We start from the raw sequence: 15,827 nt of genomic DNA on the forward strand, positions 1-15,827 counted from the left end.
TTAATTATATTTCTGTGAGTATATGTAATTTTTTCCTCTCTTTATATTTTACATTCCTTTATGAAGGTGTGTCCCATTTCTGGGGTGAAGAATAGTGATCTTATTAAGAGATCATGTGTGTTGAGATAACATCATTGGCTCTAGCGAGCATGTGTACTCTGGGTTGTCTCAGCTCTGTAGACTCTAGCTCATAGATAGCATTTATGAAGTCCCTAACACAGAACTCTGATTTTTCAATTTATTGGTATTCCCATTTTAATTTCAGCATTAATAATAATAATAATTCTTATTTTTACTGTTATTATTATTACTACTACTAATTATAATTTTTGTGGATATAGTACCATTCTACTAATTTTTTAGTTCATCTTCAAAATGCTTGTTAAATCTTCCAGTGCTGGGGATATATATATATAGCATCTTCAAAAACCCGATAATATCTAGTTTTTCGTTTTTCTGACACTGTAGGTATAGCTGAAGAATTCATGGCCAGCTATAAAAACATATATAAAGACTATGTACTTATGGAATAATTCAATCAGAATTTCAGTTTCTAAATATAAATTACAATTTTGGGGATCCTTGTTCAGCAACAGACTAACTTCCCAGGTACTTCAATGGCATTCATTTGCTCTAACTAAAGGTTTTCAACACTGAACAATCCAAATATAAAGCAATTACTATTTTTACTTCTGTTTGTAGTTGGTAGAATAAAATTGCTATTTTTCTAAATTATATAAAATTAATACACTGAGATGTGTTCCTCTACATCTACTTAGAGCTACCTCTCACCTTAGAATCATAGAATCACAGAATGGTTTGGGTTGGAAGAGACGTTAACATCATGTAGTTACAAACCTCCTGCCGTGGGCAGAGATTCCTCTTGCTCGATCAGGTTACTCAAAGCCCCATCCAGCAGGACCTTGAATATTTCCAGGGATGGGGCATCCACAACTTTTCTGGGCAACTCGAGCCTTACTAACTTCTTAATAAGCCATTCTCCCTTGACCTGTCCCATATCCTTGTGAAAAGTTCCTCTCCAGCTTTTTGGGGGGTCCCTTTAAGGTATTGGAAGGTTCTCTAAGGTCTTCCCAGACCCTTGTCCAGGGTGTGAAACCCTAGCTCTTTCAGCCTGTCTTCATAGCAGAAGGGCTCCAGCAGCCCTCTGATCATCTTGGTGGCCCCCTCTGGACTCACTCCAACAGGTCCATGTCCTTCTTATGTTGGGAGCCCCAGAACCAGATGCCGTACTCCAGATGAGGCATGACAGGGATGGAAGGGTGGGGCAGAATCCCCTCTGTCCCTGCTGGCCGCACTGCTTTTGATATAGCCCAGGATGTGTGTGGCTTTCTGGCTCCAAGCACGCATTGCCGGCTCATGTTGAGCTTCTCATCAACCAGGACCTCCAAATTTTTTCCCTTAGGGCTGTTCTCAATATGAGCAATAAATTCCTTCAATTGTGAGCTAGCTTGCTTACCTTAAGATCAATTATCCAAATCTAACACGTCCATCCTGGGCTCCTTTTATTTTAAGTGGAAAGTTAATTCTCATTTAAAGAGCAATTCAACTTGTTTTCAAATATGTGTCAATAGTGTGAATTATCCTCTAAAAATATTTTATCTCTATCCTGTGAGTCTTACAGGTATCTAGTGCTGGCTTAGTGGTGGACAACTGGCTTTTAGCTTTCTAAGCTAGGATGATGTGGATGTGTGAGAAAGCACAGATATGAGTCCATCACAGCAGAAAAGAGAGTGAGACAGCAACATAGAAGCAAGGCAAAGAAAATACTGAAAACTGTCCAAAGGTCTCTTAACTGCTTTTATTTAAGAGTTACAACTAGAGGTGGATATTTATACCTTCACCTTCTCTGAGATACAGGACTGAGTTTTGTGTACTGCTCAATGCAGCTAATGGGAAAGACTGTTCTGGTTTTCTGACTGCAGATATTTTTCATGTTATCATGTTTGCCAACTAAAATACTGAGTTGCATAACTCACTTTATTGTGACTTACTGTTTGTGTTTTGTGGGGGTTTTTTTGTTGTTTTTTTTTCTTTTTCCAAGTCTAGCCATTTTGCAGTTTGCTACTTTAGAAAGAGTTGGGCTATTTTCTATAAAAAATCAGTTTCCACTCTCTTACAGTATATTTTATCATGTATTACAAGGACATACATAAAATATTGTGAGTAGGGCAGTTTTCATTAGAAGTATTAGATTTATTTTCCTTCTTGGTTTCACAAAGTTGAAACCTACAATTTTTCAGAGCATGCTGTGAAAATTCTATTTTCTAAGGCTATTCAGAGAAGAGGTGATTTAAACTTGGTGCATTTGAGTACAGGCTGTTATTGTTTGAAACAGGGTCTTAAAACTAAGAAGGAATTCATGTTAAAAGATATCAGACTGTATCATATTATGATACCCTTGTAACTAATGATACTTAAAATTTTGTTTGTATTTCTAATATCTTTTTCAGCATATGAAAATAGAAAAGAATTTGAGTAAAACTAAATAAACACAATAAAATCTTCTCAATAGTCTCTTGAGTGTTGAATCAAATTGGTACTTTTTCTCAGGTAGTAGAATATAAGCCTTTTTTCAATTATGTACCTTTTTGCTTCTACACCCCTTTCTCTGCTGACTATAATTTTCGTTATCAATAGTAGAGTAGAGAGTATTTCCTCCTTAAGTGAGTCACAAATACTAATTTCAGATGTTCTTCTGAGATTCTCTTAAGAGTTTTTCCAGTCTTCCCTTTTGTGGGGATAGACTGGTAAATACTTATATAGGCTCATTTTCAAATCAGTCTTCTTTTTAAATTGAGCTCTATTTTAAATTTTTACTTAACTCATCAGCTTTTTTTGTTATTATTTTTCAACTCAAAACAATATCAAAACTCCTTAAAATCATCCATAATTATTGGTAAACATTCTTAGTGCCACTGCAGCTCTACATGTGTATTTTTGTTCTTTTCTCTCATATCCAATATGTATTATTGTAGGTCCAGAGCAAATCCTAGTCATTGGAAGACTCATTGTCCTTTCCCTTGGCACAAAGTAAAGAGGTTTTGTTTGGGATGTTTTATGTTTCAGAAAGTCGTTTTATTAAGAAATACCTGAGGTAAAGGTAGCCTAGCATAGAAACCTAGCCTAGAAATGGCTATCAGCTTGACTTGGAATATTTCTAATCATTCTCTATTGCATATTTCTCACTTCATTGTAGTAGGCTTTTTCTTCTGAATGATGGTGCAGTTACTAGGGGACAAAAAGACTTCTACACAGAAAATGGTTGGTTGGTTGCTTGGTTGCTTGCTTGGTTGGTTGGTTGGCTTTTATAGAAGCACTAATAGACCTAGAAATTGCATGAAGTGCTGACTCTAGTGCTGAGCGAAAAAATTGTACTGCATTTGAGGAGGGCATCTTGGATTCTGCTCTCTGGATTTATACAGAACTGCTTTTGGAGCAGCATCCTCATCACACGCAGAGCAGAATATGTGAATTTGGACACCCTCAGACTCACAGCTTCTGATCTCAACAGAGTCTAGGTGCGAGACGGGTTTTTCATCTCTCAAAGTTCCTGTGCAAGAAATATTTTCAAACATTAAAGTTGTAGGTTCTGGGGATATGAAGGTTGAAGAGGAGAAAACTGCTCGGTGAGTTTAAGACATTTCAAGGACATGAAAGGAGCTATTCTGGGTCTCACCTAAGGATGTGGTGGGTGTCTGGGTACAATACATTGTATTAAGCTTTCAATAAATGCCGGTTTGTTACTTACACAGACTTTGCCTGTAGGATTAGAAGATAATTTTCATAGAGATTGGCACAAATAAAAACATTATCCATAAAATACGTTTTGCTTATTAAAGATACCTTGTGCTTTTGTAGGTTGTTTTCCAACCATTGCACTTGAACCACTTGCACTGTATTGACCTGCTCTGAGCCTTGAGGGGGGCTGTTAAAGTCTGTAACGTGAACCCACAGAGGTGTCAAATATTAACAAGTGTTCTCTGCCCTGCTGATACTGAATGTTGATCCTCCTCAGGCATCAAGAAACAGAGAGAGCTAATTTGTAATTGTTGCCTTTCCTGTTCTCTCAGATGGTTGGGTAAGCAGGGTGAAATGCCTGTCCTCTAGTTATTTGACTTTATATAGGAACTCCTATCACCCTCATCTTCACAGTAGCAGGATCCCATCCAGTGCATACTAATCAATGTGACTAACATCTGTCTCCTGGGGTGCATTGTTTCTCTTATCCTGTCCCCAGAAGCAAGATTGTGTATTTAGCTATATAATGTTAAATGTATCACTGTCATCTGCAAGGATATGTTTTTAGCTGTACTTTTTGCTTGAGTTCATATTAATGCAGACAAGTCAAAAAACAGTGCACTGCCACCCAAAATGGAAGATGATGGGGTTTGTGTGGACTTCAGATTCTGGGACAGGCCATTCCCAGTTCAAAAATGGACTCTCCATTCTGCCCAGAAAGGCTTTACCATATTACAGATGACACATGACATTCATGCAGAGCTCTGTCCTTCCTTCAGGACTTTGAGCACCACAGGGATGAAACCTCCCACCTGGAATCTACACTTACCCTCACTGCTGGGTAGCCCAGAGGAGCAGGCAAATTTCATATGCTTGACCTAAGGAAACATGACTGAATGTTTCCTCCATAGAATGCTTTCTTGAGTTATGAATGCCAATGAAGTCTTGTTCAATACTGCTGGGAAATTTCATTAGAAGAAATAATGAAATACCAAACTAACTGTACTTTTGTTGGTTATGATAGTGTACTAGAGTGATTGTTGGACTGCTGTTATTTTGGAGCTGCCTCATCCTGTCCCTTCTCTAACCTGACTAAATTTTGCATAGCTGGGGGTGGGGGGGAATTGCCTTTTGCTGTTATTAATATTGAGTCAAAGTTTTTTAAGTCCACTATTTCCTTTAGCATTTCCCTTAGTAGCAAGGTTTTCTTTTGACAACAAAATGTTTCATTGCAATTAAACTACAAATAGTGGCTCCCAAAAATCATAGGAAAAAAAAGTTTCCATACAGCATTTCTTACCTACTCTGTTGTCTTGTCATATGAAAAAAGTGTATCAAAAGTCACCCCTTGGATTATATCTTTATTTATTGTGTGGTTCCTGAGCATTCCTTGGTTCAGAGACAGCTACAATGGATCACAATTGCCCATGACTCCCTCAGTGGAAAATTTAGGCATTAGATGAGCTGAACCTCCTTTTGAAGTCAGTTGTGTCTCTGTGTCTTAGCCAAACTGAGCCTCTGCCTGAGCTCTTCAGTGAGAACCTTAAGTTAAATGGGAGGAACCCATACTAAACTGTTGGTTAATTTGTCACAGAAAAGCATGCCTTTAAAAAGAGTAGGATGCTCAGTGAAAGTAAAGGGGCTTACTCTGCATTATTTATAAAAGTCATATGCCATTACTTGTTTGACAAATACTGTTTCTCAGAGGTTGCTATGTTTTGAGGTTTTGTTTTGCATTTTTTTAATAGACTGAATATTAAGGTTTTATCACAACACCATTCTTAATAGTGTAGAACAGTATAAATCTTTGACCTGCCATTTGTTCATTTCACCTGTAGGTGTTTATGGAACTATTTATGTAACAAACTGCTCGGAAATTGTTGGGTTTATTATCATTCATCAGTATTCTGCACAGTTTCCACTGAAGCACTGTAGTTTGGACAATGCACCACAGTTTATCAGTGAATAAGCTGAGTTCTCAAATGAGTGACTGATTTCTTTACTCTTGCAATGTACAGGTTGGTCTTCATGATTCACAGTTCTGTTCAGTCAGATGCATGTTTCACATTATCGTGGGCAAACATGACATGCACGTGTTGATGCAATTTATTTTTACAGCTTGATAATATGCTTTGATTTATCACTCTTCTAAGCTGTGGTGTTCTCTTTTCCCCTTAGGGATACGATGATGGATATGGGGGTGAATATGATGATCCAAGCTATGAGGCATATGATAACAGTTATGCCACCCAAACACAAAGGTAAGAATTTGTGCTTTTACATTATTTCCTTAAAGTACACTTTTTTATCTTAGTTTTTCATGTAAATTTCCTGGTTTAATTTACACATTAAAATTTACAAAATCTCGGAGTACTTTAGAAAGCTATCAAAAAGTAATAGTGACAATCAGACTTCATATACAGAAATTCAGATGAAGCAAAAATGTAAGCAGCTATGCTTTTAAAATTGGTGCAAATTAAGTGTATTTTTTTTAACAAACAATCACATAATTTTTTTATTTGATGTTATTCTGAACTTGTTTGTGTCCTTATTATTATCCTTTACTGGTGATAAGTTGTGAGGAGCATTTCACACTTATGGCTTTTACAATATTTGGGGAAAAAACAGAAAGAAATTTTAAAAATATTTATGGCGGTAACCTGTTTCTTGTTGGCATCCACCATCAGGGTAAGCTATAGAAGGGAGTTACATGCCAAAAGTAAGGCTGAAACTATCTGTTTTCAACCAGTTATTTTCTAAGAAACTCTCAGAATTTATAAGTTTGGAAATTTATTTTTTTGTCCTTGTGATGTGGAATAGTAGGAAAAAGCTACATTCACATCTTATATTGATTTGTGTCAATAAGGCAACAAAAATTATCCCCTTTTTATATACATACACCTCACACACTCATCTATTAATTTGACAGTAGTTGCATGTTTTTTAAATATAGAATGGCATCTTTTTCATATTTAAGCTAAAGGATAAAAGTATCCTTCAGCCAGTTATTCAGAAAGTGCTCTTATGCATTGCTAAAAGTACTTGTAAGGTAGTGGAAAGGCAAATGAAATTTTAACAAGAAAAGACACAGATTTTAACTGAGTTGTGTGGTTCTCACTGAGCAAGAAAGCGATGTATATGTATAGAGTTCTACACTCCCAAGGCCAAAGGACCCTAAACTTGCTTTTTGATTTAGCCATCTTTTTCACTGAATCCTTTGCTGATGTAAATGCCTGTCAGAATTACGTTCAGCTCCAGAACTGCTCTAGTGAGTGATACTTCAGTGAATAAAAATACTTTATAAGTATTTTTATATTTGGTGAAGTATATTTAAAAGGATTTGTCATACCTAAATGTGAACCCCATCAAGTATACTGTAACAGTTTCAAGTGATTATACGTTACTGGCTGCACTCATCATGTCATTGTGTAGGTAGGTATTCTTGTTGTCAAATGTACGTCAATGTTTTTTTTAAAAAAAATTTCAGCTCATCTTTTGCTACAAGAGTGAATTGTCACAGGAGATGCTGCTTCTGATGTAAAAACAATAATTAGTTGGAAATCTCTTGCTATGACATTGCTTTCTTTATATCATTTGAATTAACCTGTAATTTCTTTGCAAGTTGATGTCCCAGGCAACTAAATGACAAATATATCAACTTTATGAGGAGTGTATTATAATGCAGCTAGAACTAGCAGTGATAATTTGATACAAGGAAGAAAATTTATAGTCACATAATTTAGTCAATTAAACAGCTATTAAGTTTAGTCATCAGATATGTTTTCTAATAATTGGAACTACCTCCAGGATACCTAATCTGTTTAAAATCTGCAACTAAAACATTTCCTTTTCAAATATATGACAAGACATGTGGTCATACTTACCCATGTTGAGTGGCACTTAATACCTCAAGTAGTCTATTGATTTCAAAGAGAGCACTTTCAGAGCTACATGCTTCTCATTTCAAAGATATAAGGAACAAATGGCCTATTAAAGACAAAATTTTTATTTCTGCACCTTATTGGCCATTTAGCTTCATAGAAATGCCTGCTTACTGACCGAAAAATAAAAATAGTAATACAATACAATGAAATAGTATGCCAAAAATATTTGGTTAGATGCGTATTTCAGAATGTTTTCTCCAAGTCTCAGATCTTGCTTAATAGTATACTCCAGTCATATGAGACATATCATGTGCACACTTAACAAAGAAGATAAGTAGTACTACTTCAAAGTACTTACTCATCTCATCTGATGTGTCATTTAAAGGAAAAAAAAATAACGAAAACTTTGCCAGCAAGTTGTTGGCAACAACTTTCTGTGCTCAGCCAGAAAATTATCATTGCTTCCTTCTGCTGGGGTTGACTGAAATTCTAGAGCATGAGATGAGAACAAATTGTAGCTAATGGCTTAATGCAGAGTACCAAGATTTCTGTTCATTTTAAGGGCAGAGTTTCCTATTGCTTTTTATGGCTTATTAGGGAATGAATGTGGAAATTCCTAGAGATTCAGATTTTATCTGGCTATCTGTCTTGCTGTGCATGTTGACTAAGCCTTATTCTCTCCATTGCTTCAAAAATAAGAACATGTTGGTGTGGAGGGTCATGAACTGACAGGGTAGATGATCTGAGCTCAGGCTGACTTCAGTGTGCTTTAGAGCAGAGCTCATAGTAAGTCATGCCTTGTTCCCCTGCTCACCTCATGCCCAGAGTGAAGATAGAGTTTGGGCAGCCTGCCACCACCACCCCTGTTACCCCTGCCTTTGTCTTCCATACCTTATATCCATTTGCCAGTCTTTCTGCCCATATATACTTCATTTAGGGGGGCTTCCTCCTTTGTTGTCCAGGAGGTCTGTCTGATTTAGAATTTGGAAAATAAGCTCTGCCAATGGCAGAGAAAATGAGCACAGTATCAACATACATGGTACTACAACATAGGATTATGGTTTAGTAGAAGGAGCACCACAAATACCAATCCCCAAGACGACTCGGATTCAACTGTACTTTAGTTCACAATTATCTAACAATTTGTACTAAAAGTCAGGGATGGTGTTGCAGGTCCAGTAGTACACTTGGTATAGATCCTTGTCTAATGGACTTTAATGAACTTCTCCAGACAGAAAGCTCTGTCCTTCATGACAGCAGTCTGATTTTTAGGCTTAAACTAGGGGGATGGGGTCACCTGTGGAAGAGGTCATGACAGAGTCTCAGAATCAGACTGGAATGAAACCCACAGTTAAGTCTCCATGTCTGAACAAGCTAACAGGAGTCTCAATCACACTTCGAAATGGAGCAAAGAAGCAACTTGAAGAAAGAGAAAAGCAGGACTCTAACTATGGTAAGTGCCACCTGTACCTTATTAAGTTGGGGAAGCTTATTTTAGAAACAAGACACTAATGGGTTATGACAGTCTATATTGCATGGAGGTATGTCTTGCTTTAAATAACAGATGTATTTGTAAAGCTGCTTTTCCCTCCTTATGTTCCTGTCCCATAATGACAACCAAGAACGCAAGATGGAACCTCAGGACAGATTTAAATTAACTGTCTGTCCTTCCCAACTGTCCTGGAGTGACTCTATGATGCTTGTATCCCCAACTGTCTGTTCTGTTTATGCTGGATATTAGGTTCTACACCTTTAAGACTGGTTCTGAGAGTGAAGGGGGGGAATGAAGCAGGGTGCAGCTTGTTTGAGAAACTGCACTCACACCCTGAGATTCTGCTCCTGGACTGTGTTGTCTATGGATGGACAGCAGGAAAGAGATCTCTTTTGCTTTTTAGTGTTTGGCTAGCTGAGGCAGAGAAGTTCCCTGGACTGTTTTTTGTTTGTTTGTTTGTTTTTTTCTTTTTCTTGGAACTGTTTAAACCTGTTTTGGACTGACAACCCAGAAAACACCCAGAGCTCGCACCTGCAGCCCATTGGGGCCCAGGACAGCATTTTCCAGTGTCAGAGGGACTGATGAGAGACTGAGAGAATTGAGCTACACCCACAGCAAGGACTTTCTCAATTTTGCCATCTCTCTTCAGAGCAGCAAGAGGTTTTGTAGTTTGATATTGTTCATTCTTTTTATGCTTGTGGGCACTTTGCTTGTTGAAGAAACAGGTTTTTTCCACTTTTCTTTAAGGAAATTTTTTGCAGACCAGTTGGGGGAGGGGCCGCTTGAATTTGCTGTCTAGAGGGACCCCATTCAGAGGTTTCATCCCAAATTTGCCCTAAACCAGGACACCAGCTGAGTCTGCAAGCATTATTTTCAGGATTCAGTGAAAAAGTGCATGTTTTCTGAGGACATTTAGAAACCGTACTCATTTTAGAAATTTTTTCATATAGATACCAAAATACAGTTTGTCCAATACCAAAATTGGACAAATTCATAGCAGTGGGCAGGAGAAGACATAAAATCTGACATACTTCCCATGGGCAATATTGCATTATAATTTGAATTTCTTGATTAAACCTTGTTTTCCTCTCTTTTCCCCTCCTTTTCGTATAATGTAAAGATGGATCTCATTGATAGGAATATCTGTCTGTCCAGACACACCAGAAATATTCAGTAGTTGTTAAGTTCATACACTACTCTCTATGTACTTGAAAGTAAGGCAGAGGACACTCAAAACCTCTCTGCCAGCTAGATTTACCTCCCAAACCTCTAGTCTGACAACTTTATTTAAAAATACAGACATAATATACAAAATGTTAGAAGTGTTAATTTCCAACCCAGCTATAAGACAGAAAATATAGGAGAATCCTATTAGCTTTCAAAATGTAACATACTTTTTGATTTTCTTACCAGGAGCTTCTAAGTCTGTTGAACTAGCACTACTGTCCGGGATTCATGGACTGAGGTCACTAGATCACCAGAAGAAAAGAATGCCAAGTTTTGTGAGGAGATGTAGAAGATCAGCCTCTTTGATTACTCAGAGGTTGTTTAGGCATCAGACATGCAAAGTGTGGCCAGACTCCTCAGTCAAGACCAACAGAGTAATTTGGTGGAAATGGATCATTTGCTGATGAATCGTGATGGCCAACAGAGCCAAATTCAGCTTGGCTACCACATCTGCAGTCATCTCCACTGGCCTTTGTGCCTCTGCCAGCACCAACAGTTTCATTTCAAAGATACCATGTCTCACAGACAAAAGAGATACCAAAGAAACCTGGGACTGACTGGCCAGTCATGGGATGAACCAGGAAGGGTATATTCTCTTTAATCCACTGGTGCCCAACTTATCCAGACGTGTAGTGTAAACAGTGGTGCCCAACAAGGAGGGGCAAAGGAAGCCAATGATTTTCTGATGAAGCTTAAAATTTGAGTTTGATATTATTTCCCTGTTCCACAATGCCTGGCATGAACACTCATCCACCGATCCATTCTGGTTTTTGTGAACAGGGAGATGGTATATTGGCATTGGCTTTCAGGTCTGGTTGCCTGGCTTTTTATTCTGCCTTTTTTCTGTATGGCTTTCGTTAAAAACATAGGTCAGCAGAAAAATGAGTTGCCAAGTGTATGCTGTCTAAAGAAAGAAGAGCTTATGACTCCCACCTTAGGCTGTAAATAGACTTGTAAATATCAGGAAACCCATAACTTACTGACAAGAGGAATAAATAATTCAGTGATAAAAGACAGATGAAAATAGTGTACAATGTTCCTGTTACAGATTCCATCCCACAGCAGTACAGGCTTTGTGATGGCATGTTGTCATCCTTGCTGTGACTGCAAGATGACATAGGTAAAAAGCATTTCTCATGCCTGCCTGCACTCAGCCTCACTAATAATAATAACAGTAACCCAGTTTTAGGACCTTGAAGCAATTCTTGGCAAAATATTTACTGTTAATCTTGCAAACAACTTCTGTAATGCTTTAGGCAACAGTCCTCTGGACAGACATTTGATGCTGGTGTGGCAGTCATTTTGGCCTAAGAACTTATTTTTGGTCTGTCAAACTCACACTTCAAATCCATCCTGCATCTGCTGAGCAAATAATCAAACTTCTGTTTCTGATGCAGAATTGCATATTATAGGCCATGTCATCTCCAACTTTTCCCTCTCAGATGTTAATGATAGTAAAGGATCTAAGCTTTACATAAAGAAAGATGGCATTAATATATCTGAAATAAATTCTAAGTTCTTGCAAGATTTGAAGACTGACAAACATTGTATTAGATAATTGCCAAAATGGAATTATCTTAGAGGACTGAAGAAGAAAGAAGGGTGCAGTAACAGAGAAATTCAAGTTGACTGATCTCTTTCACCTCACTGAATTGTGTTTTATTTGAAAGGTATAATAATTCCTAAAGCTGCACTGTTATGTGCGAAGTCCAATTTGGCATCTGTTTCTCAATACTAGTAACAGAAATAAAAGGAGAAAAATGCTGCCTGTGTCCACTATCCTGCTATGGAAAATAGATACTATGACCATATGGATGTAATTTTATCCCAGTAGCTATCTGTTTGTAGCAATGCCTATCCATTCAGCCTCTAAGAGGTGCTACACTCTTCTAGTTACTCATACCCACAGAAAACTTAAAGAGTATATTGTTGAATATATGACAAGTTATTGACTTGGAAAAGAAACTGTTTTCCCTAGTTACTGGTTTTTTTTGCAAAGTTCATGTTGTCTACTCCAAAGCTTGTGTTTGTAGCTTCTTTTTTTCTGCAGTGTGGGCTGCTAGTACAGGAGATTTGGGGATCACTTATTTCTGATCTGATATGCAGGAGTACAACATGGAACACAGTTCAGTCCATGTCACTTATGTGGCTTACAGTATAATCACATCAGTGCAAAGCCATTCTGCAAAATGATTTAGGAAGAGTATTTTATCCAGTTGTATCTACAAGAATTATTTGCATCAGCAGGATATGTTTGCCTGAGCTCCAGTTCATCCTGCTTGACCTCCAGATATCAAGGTACTGTATGTACATCTGTTTCCAAAGATGAGTTTCACAAAGCTGTGGTGCAAGTAAAATAACAGACTAGTACACTTGTAAAGACAGCAGTGTAACATTCAGTTGAGAGTACGTGTTCCTTGGTGAACTCTATTCAGAAGCCCCACTGTTTTCAGCTACTTGCTTTGTGAAAAGTTCCAGCAGATTAGTTGGGAACTATCCATAGTTAAATGAAAGAATTTTGTCCTTAGTTTTAAAACAATGGTTAGACAAGCCTGCAAATAATCATTAATTGAATTAATAGGTTATCACATAGTTAAATGTTTTGGAGATAAAATCATGGATTTTCACACTTCTGACTCACTATCAAAATATTATATGTAGTAAAATATACAAACACATAAATATAATCCAGGCTGCAATAGGTAGAATAGTTACACTGATTGTTTGCAAACTTAGATCTTCATTATTATTTTCTCTACTACTCACTCTTTCACTTTTTAAGCACTGTGCATTGTATTTATATTTTGCCATATTTCATTTTGGCTATGTGCTTATATCCACCTGTCTGTAAATAAAGATTTCCCTATATTTTATTTCCAATCTGTTGAAATCAATCAAGGCAGGAAGCCTAGAATATGACATTTTATATATCTTCACAGCAATCTACTTATGGCATTCATCATCAGAAACTGTTTTCAAATGCCACTTCTCATTTATTTGATTCAATGAGCAAAGTGGAATCAAATTTCACTACTCCGAACTAGAGAAAAGTTTTTTCCTCTAGAACTGTTTCAGATTCCTAAAATGCTGCATCATTCCCTTTGCAAATACTCTGTCTGAAGACATTTGGTATTATATTCTGAAATAGTTAGTCCCAAATCTGAATCTATAAGAAAATGACAGTGGAATGTAGAATAGATAAATAGAAATTGGCATGTGAAATTAAATGGCAGATTGGTTTCTATTTCGTATTTTGCAAAACATTCAGGACCCAAAGTCATCTTGCAGTTATGTTGGCTCTCCAACCCTATGCCTGTATGACTTTACTGCCTTTGTTGTTCATAATAGTTTTAAATTCATATTTTTAGTATCATAAAACTAAACCTACAAAAATGCTGGAGACAGTTGAATCTAGTTTAACTTCAGGCATGTCAAAAGGTACTAAATAAATCCAGGAGTATGGTAATGGAGATACTCTCCTCTGTTAAAAGTATTGTATACAGTCAAAACTGAGCTTTCAGAAAAAGGGAGACTTCATCCACTAAAATGTTCACCATATTATTCCATTCGTTCTAAAGAAGTATTGAGTAAAGGACTGTATTTATGATTTAAGACTGAATCCTGTAAGTTCCTGTATTCAAAAAATTTGTTATCCTCTCTATAGATACAATGCTTTATTAAGTAAAAATGTTCCAGTAAGTTTCAGATTCCTAGAAGGTTTGTTTCTTTATTCACACATTTCCACAATGAGATATTATTTTGTAAAAATTTCATATATTGTAATTCATGTGAATGCAGATTTTGCTCACCTCTCTTCCAGGCAGAAATATACTGCTTTGTGTAAACAGCTTTTCTTTCATGGCCAACTGTGTGTTAAATCCTGCTGGCTCCCTCCCTCTTGTAGGAGGGAGAAGCTTTACAAACGCAGTCTTACATAAAACAACTGCAGTAACATTAGATTGAATCCTGTTAGCACAGAATATTTGATTGTCCAGTTATGGATGTTGCAAGTTGGAAATGCCAAAGATTATCAAACAGAAATTATATAGGGAAAGAAGGAGGTAATTTTATACAGACCAAGAGTTCAAAGGATCCATTTGAAGATGTGAAAACGAGACTTTTCTAAAATATTGAATCCCACTCTAAAATACTAAATCCCAGTTCTAGGGATCCTTGTGAGCTATCCTGGGCATTAGCTTGACTCAAGAATTTTGTCTAAAGGTAACCCTGACTGGGATATATCTATAAGGAGTGATAAAGGTTAATTTATCTGTAACTGTGTATAGAGGCTGATTGCAAACTGTGAAAGCCTGGGAATCCCTCCTTAGAGAGGTCCAGTCCAAAACCACAATATTGGTTCACTCTCACTCATTGTTGAGTACTACAACACAAAATGGAAGTATCTCAAATTATTTTTACTTCTTCAAAGGCTAGTGTACAAGTTTTTAGCCTATTTCATTATCAGTCTGAACTGTGGAACTTCACTAGCATCAGTTCAAATTAGTTTGAACCAATTCCTCTATTTCAGAAAAGGAGCCTAATTGTTATCTAAGGGCAGAGTTATAATTCCAGTGATTTATCAAAAGCCTCTCAATTGGCCAGCTCCTTCCCAAAAAATTCCTAGTAAAATATTCTTATATTATACTAACATATACTCTACCAGTTAAAAAGTACCATTAGAAAAGAAAAAAAAAAGTTTTAACACAAAAATATGATCTGCTAAATCTAAATTAACGGATCTTACTCAAAGACTTTCCGTATCTTAGGATCTTTTAGGATAGACTACAGAACACACTTCTGTACAGATTCACCCATTAGCAATGTTTAAAGAAGATGAACTCTTTCTTGTATCTTTCTGCTTTGGTGAGCCCATTGTGTGTCTGCAACCACATTTATTACTGTGGTTAGATCTTAGCTTAGATGCATTCTTCATCAAAAAAAAAACAAAAAGAAAGGAAGAACAAAACAAAAAACCACACACAACCAAAGAGCACAAGGGAACGAGAAGTACTTCTATTCTTGAGTTCTTGTAATGTTCTGCTGCCTTGTATTACTGCAGCTGTAAGAGCAGTATCTAGGTTTGAATAGACAGGTATCTGCCAAGGAAGATTGGAGCCTCCTTTGGAATGCAAGCCCCTCTCCTCCTTTTTCCAAATTATTATAAATTTGCAATTAAAAGGCTGTCAGGTAAAGATTTTGGGAATAGGTATAGCAGTTCTTTACTAGAGATATTAAAAATACAAATGTTATAGTACAGAATAATAAGCAAACAAACAAACAAGGAATCCCAGAAAAAAAAAAAAAAAAAAAAAAAAAAAAAAAAAAAAACACGCCTCTGACAGAGTCAGAAAAATACAACCTGACGCCTTGTTAGTCAGGGCGTTGGAAACAGTCCAAAGTCAGCCCTCCTGGAGTGGCAGATGTGGTCCTGTTGGAAGCAGGTCCTGTGGAGCCAAGGGTCCAGT

At 36.9% G+C, this 15,827-nt stretch overlaps 1 protein-coding gene across 1 annotated transcript in view; it reads left to right on the forward strand.

Moving 5' to 3' along the window:
* The window catches only part of KHDRBS2 (KH RNA binding domain containing, signal transduction associated 2), a 313,940-nt gene that overhangs the window by 278,604 nt on the left and 19,509 nt on the right, over positions 1 to 15,827 (forward strand). Inside the window, exon 7 of the mRNA XM_083857382.1 lies at positions 5,938 to 6,020. Coding sequence (XP_083713508.1) covers positions 5,938 to 6,020 — 83 coding nt within the window. The remainder of the gene's footprint in view (positions 1 to 5,937; positions 6,021 to 15,827) is intronic.

The sequence above is a fragment of the Zosterops lateralis genome (assembly GCF_965231275.1).
Source record: "Zosterops lateralis genome assembly, chromosome: 3".
Taxonomy (NCBI): domain Eukaryota; kingdom Metazoa; phylum Chordata; class Aves; order Passeriformes; family Zosteropidae; genus Zosterops; species Zosterops lateralis.